Source organism: Halichoerus grypus, chromosome 6 (assembly GCF_964656455.1).
Source record: "Halichoerus grypus chromosome 6, mHalGry1.hap1.1, whole genome shotgun sequence".
Taxonomy (NCBI): domain Eukaryota; kingdom Metazoa; phylum Chordata; class Mammalia; order Carnivora; family Phocidae; genus Halichoerus; species Halichoerus grypus.
In genome coordinates, this window is record NC_135717.1 from 119268929 (window position 1) to 119283205 (window position 14277).

At 48.6% G+C, this 14277-nt stretch overlaps 1 protein-coding gene across 1 annotated transcript; it reads left to right on the top strand.

Annotated features, from left to right (window-relative positions):
- Positions 1-38: 38 nt before the first annotated feature.
- AMHR2 (anti-Mullerian hormone receptor type 2) lies at positions 39-6217 on the top strand. Its single transcript, XM_078076038.1, is given in 11 exon segments — positions 39-1107; positions 1358-1549; positions 1816-1893; positions 2078-2208; positions 2323-2553; positions 3895-4009; positions 4154-4326; positions 4529-4676; positions 4846-4982; positions 5864-6048; positions 6050-6217. Coding segments are annotated over 11 exon segments (1791 nt in total). The 5' UTR covers positions 39-830; the 3' UTR covers positions 6174-6217.
- The last annotated feature ends 8060 nt before the right edge of the window (positions 6218-14277 follow it).

Below are 14277 nucleotides of genomic sequence, written 5' to 3' on the forward strand. Positions count from 1 at the left end.
TTTTCAATGTGACTTTTTTAAACTCTGAGAAGTTTTATATAACTCTTTTCTGATTCTGGAGTTTGGAAACTGAGGTCAATTTTAGTATGTATGGTTTATGAAGCCTCTCTTTGCCCAGAGAGCTGCAGATCTGAGCCCTGAAAAGAAGGGATCTTGGGCACAGCTGAATGGCTCCGTTGACCTCACTCTGGTTTCCAGCCTAGGAAGGGCTGACAGGCTCCAGCACTTTCTTCCAGGGTCCGCAAAGGGCAGAGGCTTGAAGTTAGGCATCATAGGGTTCTCAGCTGGGCCTCTAAGACCCCTCCTCCCACTTTGCAGAGCAAAGAGGAGGCGGCTGCAGAGAAGAGGATATGAGCTCGGTTCTCTGCTCCTCCCTCTCCTTGCTTTTCCCCACACCCACCCTCTCCCCCACAGCAGCCATCTCCCCCACAGAGACTGGGAAGAGGGAGGGGGGCGGGGTTGGGGACTGAGGGATCAGAAGCCCCACAGCGCCCTGTCTCTGAAGGAAGCTCTGGCCAGGGCAGCTGTGCTGGCTCATGCTCCCCTCCTCGTGCTGCGCGCCCCCTCCGGCATGATGCTGGGGACTCTGGGCCTTTGGGTACCACTTCCCACAGCTGTGCGCGGTAAGTGTCTACAGGGAGGGGCAGGGCCTTTTCACTCACCCACGGAGGGAAAGGGGCACTGGAAGCAGCAGCCACCCCCTTGGAAGCGTGAGTGGGGTGGGTAAGTGAGGGCAAAAAGTAGAGCCATGTGTCCCCACGTTGAGGTCAGGTTCCAGACCTCTGCTGACCCTGTTTCCTCCTCTGGCTTTACTGTGCTGGCCCTAGGATATGAAACAGGTTGCGTCTCTCCTTTTGGCTGCTGCTTTGGCCCCTGCATTCATGCCCATCTTGAACCCTCCCCTCTCCCCACCCTGGGCCACAGCACCCCCAAGCAGGCGGACCTGTGTGTTCTTTGAGGCCCCTGGAGTGCGGGGAAGCACAAAGACACTGGGGAAGCTGCTAGATGCAGGACCAGGGCCCCCCAGGGTTATCCGCTGCCTCTACAGCCGCTGCTGTTTTGGGATCTGGAACCTGACCCAAGACCAGGCACAGGTGGAGATGCAAGGTGAATGGCCAAGTATATAGCAGGTAGTAGCTAGGGTGGGAGACAGGTACATCCTGGGCTGGGGGTGACAGCAGCGGGAGAGGAGGAGAAATGGAATGTGTGGAGGGCAAGAAAAGCCTGTATGAGATGGAGGGGTTGCCTCTGATAGAGAAGGGGTTATCCTCTCTGTTCCTAGACTCTATTATGCTCGCTTGCCCTCTCTCTCTCTCCCTTTCGCCCTTTCTCTCCTCTTCTAATCCCACCCCATCAGGATGCCGAGACAGTGATGAGCCAGACTGTGAGTCCCCCCACTGTGACCTGAGCCCCCGAGCCCACCCCAGCCCCACGTCCACTCTCTTCACCTGCTCCTGTGGCACTGACTTCTGCAATGCCAATTACAGCCATCTGCCTCCTCCAGGGAGCCCTGGGACTTCTGGCTCCCAGGGTCCCCAAGCTGTCCCAGGTAGCCACGCAGGGTGCTGGGGCCTGGTGGGGGCTGGGGCCCAGGTTAGGGTGAGAGGTAGAATCAGGGCCAGTTCTCACCCTACCGCCATCCCAAGTTGTCCTCCTCCTGGCCTTGAGAAGTTGGTTGCCTTGGTGACTGGGAGATAAGGGGCTTGTGACCAATGTGGGGGTGGGTCCAGAAGTAAGTTCTCTGAGGAGGGGGAGAGGAGCAGAGTGGATTTGGGGCAGGGCTCATCCAGGCTGCATTCTTGCCTTACTGTCCAGGCGAGTCCATCTGGATGGCACTGGTGCTGCTGGGGCTATTCTTCCTTCTCCTGCTGCTGCTGGGCAGCATCATCTTGGGTACTAATCGACTTCATCCCTCCCTTGTGACCCCAAGTCACTGCCCCAAAGCTCTGACCCCTCTCCGGGTTCCCCTGACCCCATGGTTCTGAGATCTCTACAGCCTGAGCCCCTTACCTCCCACAAAGCCCTTTTCCCAGTCTCCATGCCTTTGCACCCTGACCCGAGGGCTCTTCTGCCCCAGCCCTGCTACAGCGAAAGGCCTGCAGAGTACAAGGTGGGCCAGAGCCTGGGCCAGAGCCAGAGCCAGAGCCAGACTCAGGCAGGGACTGGAGTGCTGAGCTGCCGGAGCTGCCTGAGCTGCGTTTCTCCCAGGTGCCCGGGGGGGCGGGGAGGGGTGCCCTACAATCCCTCCCAGAGGGTGTGCTGGGGAGGAAGCCTGGTCCTGATACCAGCGGAGGTTCCCACCCAGCACTGTGTTCCCACCAGGTAATCTGGGAAGGAGGTCACACAGTGGTGTGGGCTGGGCGGCTGCAAGGCAAACTGGTAGCCATCAAGGCCTTCTCCCGGAGGGCTGTGGCCCAGTTCCAAGCTGAGAGAGCATTGTACGAACTGCCAGGCCTACGGCACGACCACATTGTCCGCTTTATCACCGCCAGCAGAGGGGGCCCTGGCCCCCTGCCCTGTGGGCCCCTGCTGGTACTGGAACTGCACCCGAAGGTGAGGACCGAGGACCGAGGGTCTGTATGTCTTTGCCCATGTGTGTATGTGGGTGCAGGGCTGGGTGGCAGCGGGGCCCTGCTCGTGTTTATTCTTCTGCTTCAGATTTCCTCTACTCTAGAACATTAAAAATGATTTTTTGTTGTTTTCTTGGTTTTTTATTAGACAAGAAATACTTGCTAATATTTTTAACTCATGAAACAGAGAGAAGGAGAAATCAAAACTATTCATATTCCCAACCTTAAGGAAATATCTCCAGGCACAGCCCTCCAAACCATTTACACACTCATTCAACAAGTATTTATGAACCATATGCCATACCTCCTGTGCTAAGACAAACAGCCTCGTCCCCGCCTTTGTAGATTTTATAGAGTAGTGGGGGAGACAAAAGTGAATCAGGTAAACACAAAAATAAGCGCCAAATGTCAAGCGTGTTAAGTGCTGAGAGAGGAGGTACCATGAGAGAAGAATAAGGATATGTGACTGGAGGGGAGGATCATGAGCAGGAAGGATGAAGAGGACAAGGCAGGCAGGGACCAGACCACACCTACCCTTGTGGGCCGCCTAAGGACTTGGGACTTTATTAGCCCTTGCAGTCCTCTCCCTCTGAAATCTTGAATTCGGAGAAGTCCCCTCTTTGACCATGTGCCTTAATGCCTAGCTCAAAAATCTCTGCTTTCTTGGGTTTGTTTGTTTGTTGAACTTCCCTGGCACACGAAAGGTGCTCAGTAATGTTTGTTGAATGAGGGATGCTAATGCTCCTTCCCCTCCCAGTTTCCACTTGCTACCCACCTTTCACTCTCCTTGCCAGCAGCTCTCCCCAGGGGCCTGCTCTCCCACCCAGGCCTGACACCGCAGGCCAGGTGGTTCACAGGGAATACCACGCTGAGCTCACCTTGCCTCTTCTGCTTCTGTTGTTGTCTCAAGTCCCTAGGCAGGATAAGGTAGTTACTAGTGAGTGACCCTAGAGTCAGACTGCTGGGATTCAAGCTCTACTTGTTTCTCACTAAGTGACTTCCAGCAGGTTTACTTAGTTTTCTTTCAAGCTCCTCATCTATAAAAGAGGAGTGACAGGAGTACGTATCTCCTAGGGTTGTGAGGATTTCAGGAGGCCTGGCACACAGTAAGCGCTCAGACACTTGAGCTAGGGTTACTATTTTTCCCATCAATCTGACAGACACATGTTCTCATTTCTCCCCTGCCTCTTGTCTTGGCCTGGATGGATCAGTATGTCGTCTGCTGGGAGATGCAGGGGGAAGTCTGTAGATTGATCTCTGCTCCTTGGGGTGGATCAGCCACCTCCAGCTTATGTGTCCTCCTCTTTTCTCTGCTGCTCCCCAGGGCTCCCTGTGCCACTACTTGACCCAGCACACCAGTGACTGGGGAAGTTCCATGCGGATGGCACTGTCTCTGGTGCAGGGCCTGGCATTTCTCCATGAGGAGCGCTGGCAGGATGGTGGGTGAGCTGGAAGTAGGAAGCCATGGGAATCAGGAACCACACTGCTATGTTTCTGATTCTCCCTTAGCTCGGAGGGGAAGAATCGGGTCCAAAGAGAAAGGAAGAGGATCCATGCCCCTTCAACCTTGGCTTCTCTCACAGGCCAATATAAACCAGGTATTGCCCACCGAGATCTGAGCAGCCAGAATGTGCTCATTCGGGAGGATGGGTCGTGTGCCATTGGAGACCTGGGCCTTGCCTTGGTGCTCCCTGGCCTCACCCAGCCTCCCACGTGGGCCCCTACTCAACCCCGAGGCCCAGCTGCCATCATGGAGGTGAGTACTCTGGTTAAGGGTGAAGCCCAGGATGACGGCAGTGTTGCTGATGGAGATGGGCCTTTTGCTGTGGCAACAGTGCAGCAGTACCAATAGCGTTTGGGACATTGCAGACTCTAGTTGGGGGGAAGTTGCATGGACCAGCGTTGCAGTGAGGCTTGCCCGGGAGATGGTTCTTGGCGCTCCACGCCTTTCTCTCCAGGCTGGTACCCAGAGGTACATGGCGCCAGAGCTCTTGGACAAGACTCTGGACCTACAGGACTGGGGCACGGCCCTCCGACAAGCCGATGTGTACTCTCTGGCTCTGCTCCTATGGGAGATCCTGAGCCGCTGCCCAGATTTGTGGCCTGGTAAGGATGGGTGCGACAGTGCCCCCTCTCCCCCCTGCTATAACTCACCCACCCATTCTAGATGCACCTACCTCCTGACCCAGGAAGTTCTGCCCTTCTCCCTCTTGGCCTTTCCACAAGGAGGCACCCCAGGGCAAGTTGACACTTAGCCCCACGTGCCTTTCCCCAGACAGCAGACCACCACCCTTCCAACTGGCCTATGAGGCAGAACTGGGCAGCACTCCCACCACCTGTGAGCTGTGGACCTTGGCTGTAGAGGAGAGAAGGCGCCCCTACATCCCATCCACCTGGCACTGCTTCACCACAGTAAGAGGCCACCTGCTAGTGGGCTGGGGACCTGGAAAGTGTGGACATGGCTTCAAGGACTTGTCTACTGGGACCAGCCCATCTGCTTCTATCCTCCTCTCATCTGCCACCACTCCTGTCTCGTGTTCAGCTGGAGCTGGGCAAACTTGCTCAGCACCTCAGCTCATCCCCTTCTACCATAAGTCTCACAGCCCATTCCTGAGACAGACAGCTTCCTCCTGCTCAGACTTGCCTGGTCTGTCTCTCTCCTCCCCACCATTGGTTAGCCCTATTTCTCAGTCCCCTCCTCCAGGAAGCCCTCCTTAGCCTTGCTTCTGCCCTGAGCTCTGCTCCCAAGGTGGCTCCTCTCCTGGTACAATGGAGCCTAACATTCAGTCCGGTAATGCCTCACCGTGTCCCACACATCTGTGTTTCTGCCATGACCCAAGAAAAGCCAGTCCTGGGTATAAAGGGTTAAAAAAGTGGCCAAACAGTGAAATTTCAGGATCTGTATAATTAGTTTCCTAACAGGAAGCCCCTTTCCCTGCTACCTGGTCTGAAATCTCCACTGCACAAGTATCTGTTGGGTTAAACATTGTTTGCCTAAGACCCTGGTTGCCTGAAAGGAAGGAGAGTAATTTCCCATCAGCATGTGAAGTCATTAACCTGAATTAGCTCCTCAGAGGAAAAGGGGGACCCTCTGGAAGACACCCAAAGAACCTGTCTCATTGGGAGCAAGACGCAGAGGGCTGGATTGCAGGGAGGGGGAAGGGAGGGAGGCCCCAGGGAGGATCAGAAGAGGAGTGTTGAAAACAGGGTAGTGGTGGACACCTTTCAACTCTGGGGCTACTCAGGGAGCCACTGAGGATCCCAGGATTAAGCCTGCTTCCCATTCTTCCCAGGACCCTGGCGGCCTGAGAGAGCTGCTAGAGGACTGCTGGGATGCAGACCCAGAAGCGCGGCTGACAGCGGAGTGTGTACTGCGGCGCCTGGCCGCCCTGGCCCGACCTCAGGAGGCCTGCCCCTCCCCAGAGAGCTGTGCCCATGGCTGCCCACCTCTCTGCCCAGAAGACTGCCTCTCAACTCCTCCCCACTGCCATTCCCCTTTGTAGGCCTCAGCCGAATGTCTGCTCCTTCAGCATTCAGCAAGGCCCTTGTTCCAGGAATCCTCCTGTACCATGTCTCACCTGTAAATGTGCAGCTTATGTATAATCTATGTACATGCAAACATAAAGCTGCTGATCAGATGCCCGGCTGCTCTGCCTCACCACTCACTGCCTTTCCTATTTGCCGAATGCCTGGATCCTTCTGTGGGCATCCACTACACTGCAGTCCTGACCAGGGACTAAGGGGTGGGTGTGCATAGGAAAGAGGTAAAGTCAGCTTTATCTCCATGTCCTTGGGCCTTCCCCACTTCATGTGATCCTGGGCTGCTCCTGTCTCTCTTCTTTTCCTTCTCTACCACAAGCCTTCTTTGGGTGGGATCACAAGGTGGTCACTGGGGAAAGATGAAATCGCTGCTCTGCAGGTGCCCTTGTAGGGGGCCTGCCCAGGGTCCTGAGGCTTAGTGGGAAGGCCTCACAGAGCACAGGAAGCTTGGGTTTTCAATGAGCAGTTTTCCAGGAGTGGCTGGGGCGGTAGGTGTAGTGTCCTGTGGTGTGGGCTGAAGCTGCAAGGAACCTGGGTAGCAGAAGCATAGGCTGTGTGGAGGAGAGAGAGAAGAGGTTCTGTGGAGAACTGTAGGCAAGGCCTTGTGAGCCCTACTGAGAAGTTCTTCCTTCATTTCTTTTTGTTCTTCTCTACTGGCTTTTCTTTCCCACCCCAGACCCCTTTCATACTGGGCGCCCCACAGGGACATTTCACTCTGGGTGCCTGGTTTATAGCCCTAGTTCAGTTTCTTTTTTTTTTTTAAATGTTTTTGTTTGTTTGTTTGTTTTTATTTTTTTTAAGATTTTACTTATTTATTCATGAGAGACAGAGAGAGAGAGAGAGAGAAGCAGAGGGAGAAACAGGCTCCCAAGGAGCAGGGAGCCCCATGCGGGACTCGATCCCAGGACCCTGGGATCATGACCTGAGCTGAAGGCAGGCGCTTAACCATCTGAGCCACCCAGGCGCCCTGTTTTTTTGTTTTTAAGTAATATCTATAGCCAACGTGGGGCTTGAACTCCTGACCTCAAGATCAAGTCCCATGCTCCTCCAATTGAGCTAGCCAGGCGTGCCCACCCTCCCCTCCCCGTTTAGTTTCTAACTGAGTGCTCTTGGGGAAGTTACATTCTCTTTCTAGGCCTCAGGTTTCTCATTTGCTAAATCAGGGGGTTGAGGCCTTCTGGTCTAACTCCAGTAGAGCAATGGGAAGGCTTTGACTTCACTACAACAGGATTGATTCCTGGTCAGTGACCAATGAGCCCTGTGTCTTTGAGCAAGTTACTTAACCCTAGGAATCTGTTTTATCATGTATAAAATATGGGTAAAAATACCTACCCTGCTTGCAGAGTTTATTCAGGGTAAACAAGAAATGGTGACAGGTCTTGTTGCAGCACCTGTCCTCAGTGGACACTGTGTAAATGGGAACAGTTGTGACTGAATGTTGAGATGATCTCTTGTCCCTTTCCATGTTGGTTGTTCCAGCATTAGCCTCTGCAGAGCCTGTCCACTCTCAAGCCCTGAGACTTCACTTTCCTTCAGAACTCTAATTCTTTACAAGACATCATCACGGGAACAGGCAGTCACCACCTGAAACTAAACACATCGAAATCCAAGCTCCTGCCCTCACCGAGAGGGCTGCCTTCCCCTCTTCCCTGGCTCTCAAGAGCACCAAGTCCCTCTCTCTCTCTCTCTTTTGGTAATCTCTACACCCAACGTGGGGCTCAAACTCATGACTCTGAGATCAAGAGTCAAATGCTCTTCTGACTGAGCCACCCTGCACTAAGTTTCTCTTGGTCCTAGAGGATCCCCACAAGGAAGGTGTTCTGTCTGCTCTGTGACCCCAACTCGTCCCCCCCACCCATATCCAGTCAGTTCTCCAGTCCCACTGAGGTTGCAGGCCCCAACTATTGCAATTGCCTCTTGGCCACCTATGTTCCCCCCAGTCTTGGTTAAACACCAGGCTCTGAATAATCTTCATTTTTTTTTTTTTTAAGATTTTATTTATGTATTTGAGAGAGAGAGTGTGAGAGAGAGCTAGATCATGAGCAGGGGGCAGAGGGAGAGGAAGAAGCAGGCCTCCCGCTAAGCAGGGAGCCCGATGCAGGGCTCGATCCCAGGACCCTGGGATCATGACCTGAGCCGAAGGCAGCCACTTAACTGACTGAGCCACCTAGGCATCCCCCCTTGAATAATCTTTAAACATAACTTTTAGGGGTGCCTGGGTGGCTCAGTCAGTTAAGCGGCTGCCTTCGGCTCAGGTCATGATCCCAGGGTCCTGGGATCGAGCCCTGCATCGGGCTCCCTGCTCAGCGGAAGGCCTGCTTCTTCCTCTCCCTCTGCCCCTGCTTGTGTTCCCTCTCTCGCTGTGTCTCTCTCCATCAAATAAATAAATAAAATCTTTAAGAAAAAAAAATAAACATAACTTTTATTATGTGTTGCCCTGCCCAAGTAGTCTACTTGCCTTTTTCATGACAATCCTGTGAGCACCACTTACAGAGGAGGAAACCAAGGGCTCAGAGAAGTTTAGAAATGTGTGCAAGACCTCACAGATTTTAAATAAAAGAGTAGGGATTTTCAGCCATTAAAAATGATATTTAAAAAACAAAACAAGGGGCACCTGGGTGGCTCGGTCGGTTAAGCGTCGTCTGCCTTTGGCTCAGGTCGTGATCTCAGGGTCCTGGGATTGAGCCCTGCGTTGGGCTACCTGTTCAGCAGGGAGTCTGCTTCTCCCTCAACCCCTCCCCCCACCACTGGTGTGTGCTCTTTCAAGTAAATAAATAAAAATCTTAAAAAAAAAAAAAAAAAAAAACGATATTTATGATGCCATAAATTATTAGAAATGGATAATGTCACATGAAAAGAATTTACAAACATATGCTGACAAGCCTAGGATTATGTTAAATCAAAAATAAACCTATGATCGGGGTACCTGGTTGGCTCAGTCAGAAGAGCATGTGACTCTTGATCTTAGGGTCATGAGTTCAAGTCCCACATGGGGTGTAGAGATTACTTAAATAAATAAAAAAAAACTTTAAAAAAAACCTATGATCACAAGAAAAACAAATCCCAATAGAGGAACATTTTACAAAATACCAACTAGTACTTCTCAAAATTATCAAGATCATCAAAAAGAAAGTCTAGGGGTGCCGGGCTGGCTCAATCAGTAGAGCATGTGACTCATGATCTTGGGGTTGTGAGTTTGAGCCCCACATTGGGTGTAGAGATGACTTTAAAGTGAAATCTTTTTTTTTTTTAAGATTTTATTCAGCCATTTGACATAGAGAGAGAGAGAGAGCACAAGCATGGGGAATGGCAGGCAGAGGGAGAAGCAGGCTCCCCACTGAGCAAGGAGCCTGATGCTGGCTCCATCCCAGGGCCCTGGGATCATGACCTGAGCCAAAGGGAGACATTTAACTGACTCAGCCACCCAGGTGCCCCTAAAATAAAATCTTAACAAAGAAAAAAACAAAAAACAAAGAAAGTCTAAAAAACTGTCACAACTGGGGCACCTGGGTAGCTCAGTCGTTGGGCATCTACCTTCGGCTCAGGTCATGGTCCTGGGGTCCTGGGATCGAGACCCGCATCGGGCTCCCTGCTCAGCGGGAAGCCTGCTTCTCCCTCTCCCACTCCCCCTGCTTGTGTTCCCCCTCTCACTGTGTCTCTCTCTCTGTCAAGTAAATAAATAAAATCTTAAAAAAAAAACAAACAACTGTCACAACCAAGAGGAGGCTAAGGAGACACGAAAACTAGATATAATGTGATATCCTGGATAAGATCCCAGAATAGGAAAAGGACATTGGGTGAAAACTAAAGAAATCTGAATAAAAGTATGGAGTTTAGTTTCTCAATCTTTCTGTAAATCTAAAACTGTTCCAAAAAAATAAAGCTTATTAAACAGAACAAAACAAAACTATGACCATCATAATGGCCATAAATACAAAGAACAATGGGAGGGTTGTGGTAAGCATGACAATGCCTACTTGTAGTATTTTTGAGTAGGTGTGTTGTAATACGTTGTAATGTCATTAACATAAAAGCTAGAAAACTTAGATTATAATCTTGGCTCTCCTAACTGTGAACTCTTAGAAATGTTTATTTAATTTTCTCAGAAAATTGAATGAATTATTCTCTGAGTCATTTCCAATCCAATGCTTCCATGATTCTATGATAAAATATTAAAGTCCCCATTGTGAAGATTATTTCACCAAATCCAGTATGATATTGCTGATTAGTGATTCCATGCTCATAGAGATGCAGAGTGCATCACAGAGATGCAATAAATTGTATCCCTCACATCCAGTTCCCCCTATTATTAACATCTTACATTAGTATGGTATGCTTGTTACCTTAATGATCCAATATTGCTTTGTGATTAAGTGATTATTAACTAATCTCCATACTTCATTTTTTTTAAAGATTTTATTTATTTATTCATGAGAGACAGAGAGAGAGAGAGAGGCAGAGGGAGAAGCAGGCTCCCCGCTGAGCAGGGAGTCCGATACGGGACTCGATCCCAGAACCCTGGGATCGTGACCTGAGCTGAAGGCAGAAGCTTAACCATCTGAGCCACCCAGGCGCCCAATCTCCATACTTTATAAGTACACTTTTTAGAAACTCAAAAACATAAACCTCTGAATAGAGCCAGACTCAAGGAAGGGAAACTATGTGGCTGAAGACAGGGCTGCTGGATGGTGGGAAGAAGACTGATTCTTGACTTTCCAACTTTTTTTTTTTACCTCTTGGATTTTGAACTATTTGCCTGTTTTGTCTATTAAAATTTAGTATTTACTTAAAAAGTTTATGCCAGAAAAAAGGATGGAAATATTCTAAAATAATAACAGTAGTGATTCTGTTTAGATAAATGGGGCCTCAAAAAAGTTTGCTTTTTCTTTCTGCCTTTCTGTTTTCCAAATTTTCTTTAATTCTCATGAATTACTTAATAGATTATTGAAAGCACGTAAACAAATTTACTATCACCAGGAAATATTCCTTGAAAAACCACATGTGACTTTACATTGTCTCCCTTCGTACTTAGGAGCACAACTTGTAACAATATGTTGTTTGCTGAAATTTCATTTGTGAGCATCACATTCTCACCTGGACTGTAACTAAGAGCATGGAGGGTGTGGAGGAACATAGTTTATATTCCTTCCTGTTCCTTTATAGCACCCAGTTCAGGACTCTGCATATAGCTTGGTGGACTGGATAGAGTCCTTAGTTCCTGACCTGAATCTGCCACTAACTAAGGCGAAACCTGCAATAAACCATTCTGCTTTCTGAGCCTCATTTTTCTCATCTGTTCAAGGAGGGTGCATTCACTTTTAATGTGCTAAATTTATTTTCAATAAATGACCAACAGACCTGATAGGAAAAAGATAAAGATTTTCAATAAATGACCAACAGATCTGATAGGAAAAAGATAAAGATTTTCAATAAATGACCAACAGACCTGATAGGAAAAAGATAAAGATTTTCAATAAATGACCAACAGACCTGATAGGAAAAAGATAAAGACCTTGTAGAGTGACACATATTTGGTTCCGTGAGAAAGTTGCATGCCTACCTGAAGTTCTTAGCAGGCAAGTGAAATATGTCTCACGCTGCTTTGCATTTCTATAGTGCCTGTATTGGGTCTAGGGAAGTACCTACAAAATCTTCTGTATCTTCAGCCTCTTCTCTGAATGTCCTTATCCTGGAGTGGTAGCTGTTTTTTTCTTTTGCATACTCTGGAGGAGGGTATTTTCCTTTCTGTCTGTTGCTACTTCCAGATCATTTCTTTATCTTTCTCCTCCAAAATCCCAAGCATCTCTGAAATACACGCCATCAGACCGCACCACTTCCTATTTCACCTTGTTGTGATCATTTACAGACCTCCTGGTCACTCTTCTGTATTTGTTGAACATTTCAGCATCTGGATCGAAGTCTCTTTCTTTTCATCACTACTTTTATCATCATTGTGTACATTCTCTACATCATTACGTAGATAATCTATTTATGTATTTCTTTATGAAAGAGTTTATTTATTTGAGACAGAGTGATCGAGAGAGAGAGCACAAGCTGGGGGAGAGGCAGAGGGAGAGAGAGAAGCAGGCTCCTTGCTGAGCAGGGAGCCTGATGTGGGGCTCGATCCCAGGACCCTAGGATCATGACCTGAGCCGAAGGCAGACGCCCAACCGACTGAGCCACCCAGGTGCCCCTAGATAATCTATTTAATTCTTGCTTCTTTGACAATTTCACTTCCAACGAGATTTTCCTCCACTACCTCCACCAAGAACTCTTTCAAGCATTTCACTTTCTGGATACACCTTCTACCTCCTTTTCAGCTCACTTACTCTAGAGAACCTCCACTGACATCCAATCCATTGACCTGCCACTTTGTCACTATCCATCACACCCTTCTGTCTTTCCTTATTTACTCAGTTTATTTTCCATACTCTATCACCATAATCATTACCATGTATGCACACTTAATAGCCTTGCCCTCTTTTCCCTTCCCCTTCCTTGTATTTTCCAGGCAAACCCTAACCCCAGTTAAAGCCAGTTCTCCTATTCCACAGCTGTACCCAAGCATTGGTGTTTAACTGGAGGAAACCACCACCTGTGCCAACTAGTCCCACTTTACATATGGCTCACCAGCCTCAAGTGGGCCCTTCATGCTGCCCAGCAACCCTACTACAATTCCCTAATCAACTCATTTGCCCACTTTTTGAGATGACTCTTTCTAACCTTCTCTTCCCACCTCCCTATTAAATAATAATAATAATAATAATAATAATAATAATAATAATAAAGAACAGCAATCAGCAAAGAATGGTTATATCTTCCCATCGCTCAATCTACCAATGCATTTGTATCTGGACCTGTAGACTCATTTCCCTCCTGTTACAATAATAAGAGCTTATACCTATAGAGGGCTTACTATATGCCCAGCTGTGTGCTGAGTCCTTCACATGTATTAAGTTGTTTAAACGTCACTCTGAGTTAGGTATTATTATGATTCTTCATCTTACAGATGGGGAAACTGAGGCCTGGAGGTTTCCTTTTCAGTGCCTTGTCCAGAGTCACAAAGTAAGTAGTCTGACTCCAGAACTCATTCTCTCAACCCCTGCACTGTACTCGTGAACTGACCTATCTAAGGTTAGCGCCTCCATCGTGGACTGGAACCTCATTCTTCCTGGTCACTTTGTTCCTTCAATTGTCCCTTCTTTCTCCAGCAACTTTGTTTTTTCTCTCTACTGGATTATTCCCATCAGTTTACAAAATGCTTTAAACTCTCCCATCTTAAAAAGCCCTTCCTAGGGGCGCATGGGTGACTCAGTTGGTTAAGCATCTGACTCTTGGTTTTGGCTCAGGCCATGATCGTGGGGTCCTGAGGTCAGGCTCCACGTTCAGCAGGGAGTCTGCTTAAGATGCTCTCTCCCTCTGCCCCTCCCCGACTCTCTCATTTTCTCTCTCTCTCTCTCTCTCTCAAAAAAAAGCCCTTCCTAGATTGCCCATCCTCATGATTACTGCACCACCTCTCTGCTTCCTTATTTACCAACATTCCTTGGAAGAATTGCTTTTATTTGCCATCTCCACTTTCTCATTTCTCATTCTTTCCTCAATTTGTTTCGGGCAAAATTTCGTCTCTACCATGTAATTAGAACTGCTCTTAAAAAGTTCACCATCCTTTCAAAATCCAGTGGCCAATTCTCAGATTGCACCCTACATAATTTATCAGCAACATTTCACACATTGGATAGCTTCCTCCTTGAATGCTTTCTTCATACTCTCTTCTGATTTCTCCCTTCTTCACTGGCCACTCATTCTGTATCCTTTGCTTGGTCCTCCTCCCAGTTTCTAAACATTGGCATGCCAAAGGCCGATTGCTGCACCCTCTTCTCTACTCTGGCCACACTTGCCCTCTAGCTGACCTCATCTAGCTCCCCAGCTTCACATACCTGGATAACTCTCAATTTTTTTCTCTTCAGACCAAACATCTCCCTTAGTTCCAGATTTCCAAATCCAACGGCCTTCTCTACATTTCCACTTGAATATCTGATAGGCATCCTAAACTTGTCCAAATGTACTCACATCAGCTTGTCTCTCATCTTCTTTATTTTGGTAAATGGCAACATTTTTTTCTTTTTTTTCTCAATATTTTTCAGTTGCTCAGTATCCTTGGGTTCAT